General features: G+C 38.5%; 1 protein-coding gene across 1 annotated transcript in view; it reads left to right on the forward strand.

Moving 5' to 3' along the window:
- Window positions 1–5561, forward strand: part of CCDC148 (coiled-coil domain containing 148) — a 245238-nt gene that overhangs the window by 84702 nt on the left and 154975 nt on the right. The window contains exons 5-6 of the mRNA XM_029934542.1: window positions 2120–2202; window positions 2745–2896. Of these exons, the coding sequence (XP_029790402.1) occupies window positions 2120–2202; window positions 2745–2896 (235 nt within the window). The remainder of the gene's footprint in view (window positions 1–2119; window positions 2203–2744; window positions 2897–5561) is intronic.

Raw genomic sequence — 5561 nt, forward strand, 5'->3', positions numbered from 1 at the left:
CCATATGTCATTCCCTCTCATTGCCATGTAGTACTCCATCGTGAATATATACCACATCTTCTTGATCCATTCGTCAGGTGATGGACATTTAGGCTCCTTCCATGTTTTAGCTATTGTTGACATTGCTGCTATGAACATCCATCACAATTTTTATATTTCCTAAATCATATCCTACGAAACAAATATTCTGCAAGATACTCCATGGAGAATAATGAATTTCATGTCTCTATAAATTAGAAAATATATTTCCTACCCTTTTTGTATAACCTCATTGTACTTTAGAGTAATCAAATTTTTGAGAAATTCTGTACTATAGAAACATATTTGATTTAGTTTAGTTTACTTTTTCCCATTCTCCCTCCCTCCATCATCTCATTGACATTATTGTTTTATAAAACACAATTCAGGAAACGTTAGCCTTCATTCACAAGGTTTCAGACTGTCATAGTTCTTGAGGGCATAAAAAATGCTTTTGGATTTTGTTGGGCCATCAGGACAATTGGCAAAAAGGGCTGGTGTTGACAGATGGATAGGTTTGTTAATCTAGGAAGCTAGGATGGAACTTACTAGAATTATTACATGAAAGTAACAGGTTGGTCTCCTGTATGAACAAAGTCACTTCTGTTGGGTTGTATGTTTTACTATGGCTTTCTGGGTGCTGAAATACAGGTAACTGAGCTAGATGGTTGATAAGTACTATGTTTTTGTTTAAACAAATCCACTATGAAATAATTTCTGGTTTTAGAGCTTAGATTTTGCACCCATTTTTCATGTAACAGTTTCAAGGGTAATCTTAAAAATATTGCTAGCAAAAACTACATATTGGAAGAGTCAACAGTGAAGTATCATCTACAGTGATACCCCCCTTTATACACGCAAATAAAACCTCTGTCCCATGCAAGTGAGTTGGTTTAGAAGATGATGCCACATGCCACATATAAAATAGAATACCATTCAGCCATTAAAATAAAGGATGATTATGAGAATTGTTTAGAAATATCTTAAATGTTATTGAAAAACCCCAATATAAAATGGTAAACATTACCATTAATCACCAATTAATTCATAATTATAGTTATTTAACATACATATGCATGTGGACAAGGACTAGAAACCTCTATGCAAAAATAAAAATAATCACATTAAAGTATTATAATTGATATGTTCTTATTTTATACCGTTTCTAATATTATATTTTAACAATCACAACAAATCAAAACTCTTTTCTATGATTTCACTAAATCTGCCATAAGCAAGGGATAGACTACAATGTTTTTAGATGTCCATTTAAAACTGGCTATGGTTGTACTCTAAAAATAACTATATTTAAATAATATGATAAAAATCATTAAGATTTATTACTTTCATAGTGTATAAAAACAGAACATACTTTTACTCTTATTTCCCTAGTTCAAGACCTCATCACCTCTTAACTTTTGAAATAGCCACCTCGTTGGTCCAGGTGAACCTGATCCCCTCCTCATCATTTTCTGTTTTTATTTGTCTACCCCTCCTTCCAATTCATCCTCTTTTTTGCTGCCTGGGAATCTTTCTTTCTTCTTTTATTTTAATGCTTGTTTATTTTTTTGAGAGAGCAAGTGAGCATGGGCAGCAGAGGGGCAGAGAGAGAGACACCCACACAGAATCAGAAGCAGGCTCCACTCCAGGCTGTGAGCTGTCAGCACAGAGTCCTACACAGGACTTGAACCCATGAGTGGTGAGATCATGACCTGAGCCTAAGTTGGAGGGTTAACTGAGCCACCCAGGTGCCCCTGCCTGGGAATCTTTCTGAAACGCAGATCTGCTGAGCAGAACAGATCAGCTTAAGATCCCTCAGTGGTTTCCCAGTGCCCTAAGCTCTTTCCACAGGAAGCCTTGCCAGAATATGCCAGGCACTTGCCTTTGCTCATGCTGTTACTTCTGCCTGGAGTGCTCATTTATGCTTCTTTCTAGTTCACTGCCTGGCAAGTGTCCAATCCATATTACGAATTTAGTATGTGGTCTGAATAAATGAACAGGTGAATGGGACCAGATTAAATTTCTATTACTAGATATTTTTTAAATCCATGTATATTTATGATTATTTTCAAAAAGCTGATGGAGATAATGTCTATTTCAGGTATAAAATGGAATCTGAAATAAAATCCTTTCTTAATGAAGAGAACATTGGAAATGAATGTCTTTCTGACCTTACAAATTTTGGTGAGTTTTTTTGGGGGGGGGATCTTATATTTAAAGAGATATTTCATTTTGAAGATGAAAGTGGGCCACTTTATATTTTCTTACTATTAACTACTGGTTTTTTTCTAAAGGAATCCAAAGCTAAATCTACACTCTTATGTCCTGTTCTTGAAGAAACTTAAAATAATGTGTTACCTGGGGGCTCCTGGGGAGCTTAGTTGGTTAAGTGTCAGACTCTTGGTTTAGGTTCAGGCTACGATTATACCATTTATGAGTCTGAGCCCCGTGTCGGCTTGGCTCTGACAGTGAGAACCTGCGGGAGACTCTTTCTGTCTCCTCTCCCTCTGCTCCTCCCCATCTTTTGCATGCACGCACACACACACTCTCCCTCTCTCAAAATAAACAAATAAGCTTTAAAAAATCATTAAATTATTTATTACTAGCTAAGAGTTATAATTAATAAATATAATTATAATAAATAGTATTATTAATATTAAATATTTAATAATATTAATTATTAAAATAATAATGTGTTACCTGGTTTTAATTTTGTTTCTCCGTAGAACAAGAGTTATCAGAACAGTGGTGCGTGTATCTTAAAAATGTGATAAATCCTATTCAGCAGTTGAGAGCAGATCTGAAATACAGACAACATCACATTTCCAAGCATTCATACCCACATTCTGAGTTTAACTCAGTGAAAGTGCTGGAAGAGGTCAGTATATTACTTTTACTTTTAATAATGTAATATTTCATTTTTGTCCCAACTAGAACAGTTTGACATAAGAAACAAACATGTGTTTTGTATTTAAATAGAAGGAATAGAAAATTTATCTCTTCAGTATCTTAAACATATCCTTCAATCTGTCCAAGCATGCTTATTTCTCACCTGAAAAGTTATGATGGCCTCATAACTGGTCTCTGTACTCATTCTTGCCCCTCATTACAGAGTATTTTGGGATTCTACCTTCAGTGCAAGGGGGTCCAGTCATCCTCCTGGTAGATCCATGCAGAGTTCCTGCTGGCGCACGATTTCTCCCTCTATTTCCAGCCCTCTTCTTCAACCTTGTCTCTTACCTGGCACTCCCTCTTTCTTGTAGACTTCGTCACACTGAGGCTGGCCTCCTAGGTATCCCTCATACATGCCAGACTCCCCATCTCAAGGCCTTTGCATCGCCTGTTTCCTCTGTCCTGCTGATGGCACTTCTTTTCTTAGTTTAAATGTTCTCTCCTCTAAGAGGCCTGTCCTGTTCACCCATAGGAGAGAAGCTACAGTCATTGTCTATTACCTCACCCTGCTTCTTTTAATTTTTTAAAATGTTTATTTATTTTTAAGACACAGAGAGAGACAGAGCGTGAACAGGGGAGGGGCAGATAGAGAGGGAAACACAGAATTCAAAGCAGGTTCCAGATTCTGAGCTGTTAGCACAGCCTGATGCGAGCCTCGAACTCATGAGCTGTGAGATCATGACCTGAGTCGAAGTTACCTAACTGACTAAGCCATCCAGGGGCCCCTAACTCACCCTGTTTTTACATCACTTACCTCCTCTTGATAATTTTTTAATCTATTTTTTTATGAGTGTACTGACTACCTCCCTTGACTAGAGCATAAGCTCCATGGTCACAGTTGCACTAGATGTACACTTTTAGGTGATTTTTCTTACTATTTTTTAGTTACTCTCTACCGTTGTTATATTGCTTTCATAAATAATATGTTTAAAATAATTTTTAAATGTTTATTTATTTTTGAGAGAGAGACAGAGAGTGACCCAGGACAGGGCAGAGAGAGAGAGGGAGACACAGAAACTGAAGCAGTTTCCAGGCTTTGAGCTGTTAGCACAGAGCCTGATGTGGGACTTGAACCCACAAAGTGCAAGACCATGACCTGAGCCAAAGTTGGGCACTCAACTGACTGAGCCACCCAGATGCCCCAATAATATATTTTTAATTTGTTTATTGTTATTTATTCATTTTTAAAATTATAGATTATTGTGAAGTCTGTTTCCATATAACACCCAGTGCTCTTCCCCACAAGTGCCCTCCTCCATAACCATCACCCACCTTCCCCTTCCCCTCCTCCCCCTTCAGGCCTGAGTTTGGTTTCAGTATTCAAGTGTCTCTCATGATTTACCTCACTTCCTCTCCCTAACTCTTTTTCCCCCTTCCCCTCCCCATGATTCTCTGTTAAATTTCTCTTGTTAGACTTGCGAGTGAAAATGTATGGTATCTGTCCTTCTCTGCCTGATTTATTTTGCTTAGCATGACTCACTTGAAGTCCATCCACGTTGCTAGGAATGGCCAGATTTCATACTTTCTCATTGCCATGTACTATTCCACTATATAGATAAACCATATCTTCCTGATGCATTCATCAGGTGATGGACATTTAGGCTCTTTCCATGATTTGGCGATTATTGAAAGTGCTGCTGTGAACATTGGGGTACATGTGCCCCTATGCATCAGCACTTCTGTATCCCTTGGGTAGATCCCCAGCAGTGCTATTGCTGGGTCATAGGGGAGCTCAATTAATAGTTTTTTGAGGAAACTCCAAACTGTTCTCCAGAGGGGCTGTACCAGTTTACATTCCCACCAACAGTATAGGAGGGGGCCTGTTTCTCCACATCCTTACCAGCATCTATAGTCTCCTGATTTGTTCATTTTAGCCACTCTGAACTGCATGAGGTGGTATCTCACTGTGGTTTTGATTTGTGTTTCCCTGATGACACTGAGCATTGTTTCATGTGTCTGTTGGCCGTCTGGATGTCCTCTTTGGAGAAGTGTCTATTCATGTCTTCTGGCCATTTCTTCCAAACCAGACAGAGACCCAACAAAAAAGAGAACTACAGGCCAATATCCTTAATGAATACAGATGCAAAAATACTCAACAAGATACTAGCAAATAGAATTCAACAGCGTATTTTTTTTCTTTAATAGTTTATTGTCAAATTGGTTTCCATATAACACCCAGTTCTCTTCCCCATAAGTGCCCTCCTCCATCATCACCACCTCCCTTCCCTCCCCACTTTCCCTTCAGCCCTTGGATCGTTTTCAGTATTCAGTAGTCTCTCATGATTTGCGTCCCTCTCTCTCCCCCACTCTCTTTCCCCCTTCCCCTCCCTATGGTCCTCTATCAGGTTTCTCCTGTTAGACCTATGAGTGAAAACATATGGTATCTGTCCTACTCTGCCTGACTTATTTCGCTTAGCATGACACCCTCAAGGTCCATCCATTTTGCTACAAATGGCCATATTTTGTTCTTTCTCATTGCCATGTAATACTCCATTGTATATATATACCACATCTTCTTGATCCATTCATTAGGTGATGGACATTTAGGCTCTTTCCATGTTTCAGCTATTGTTGACAGTGCTGCTATGAAC

Source organism: Suricata suricatta, chromosome 3, assembly GCF_006229205.1.
Source record: "Suricata suricatta isolate VVHF042 chromosome 3, meerkat_22Aug2017_6uvM2_HiC, whole genome shotgun sequence".
NCBI lineage: Eukaryota > Metazoa > Chordata > Mammalia > Carnivora > Herpestidae > Suricata > Suricata suricatta.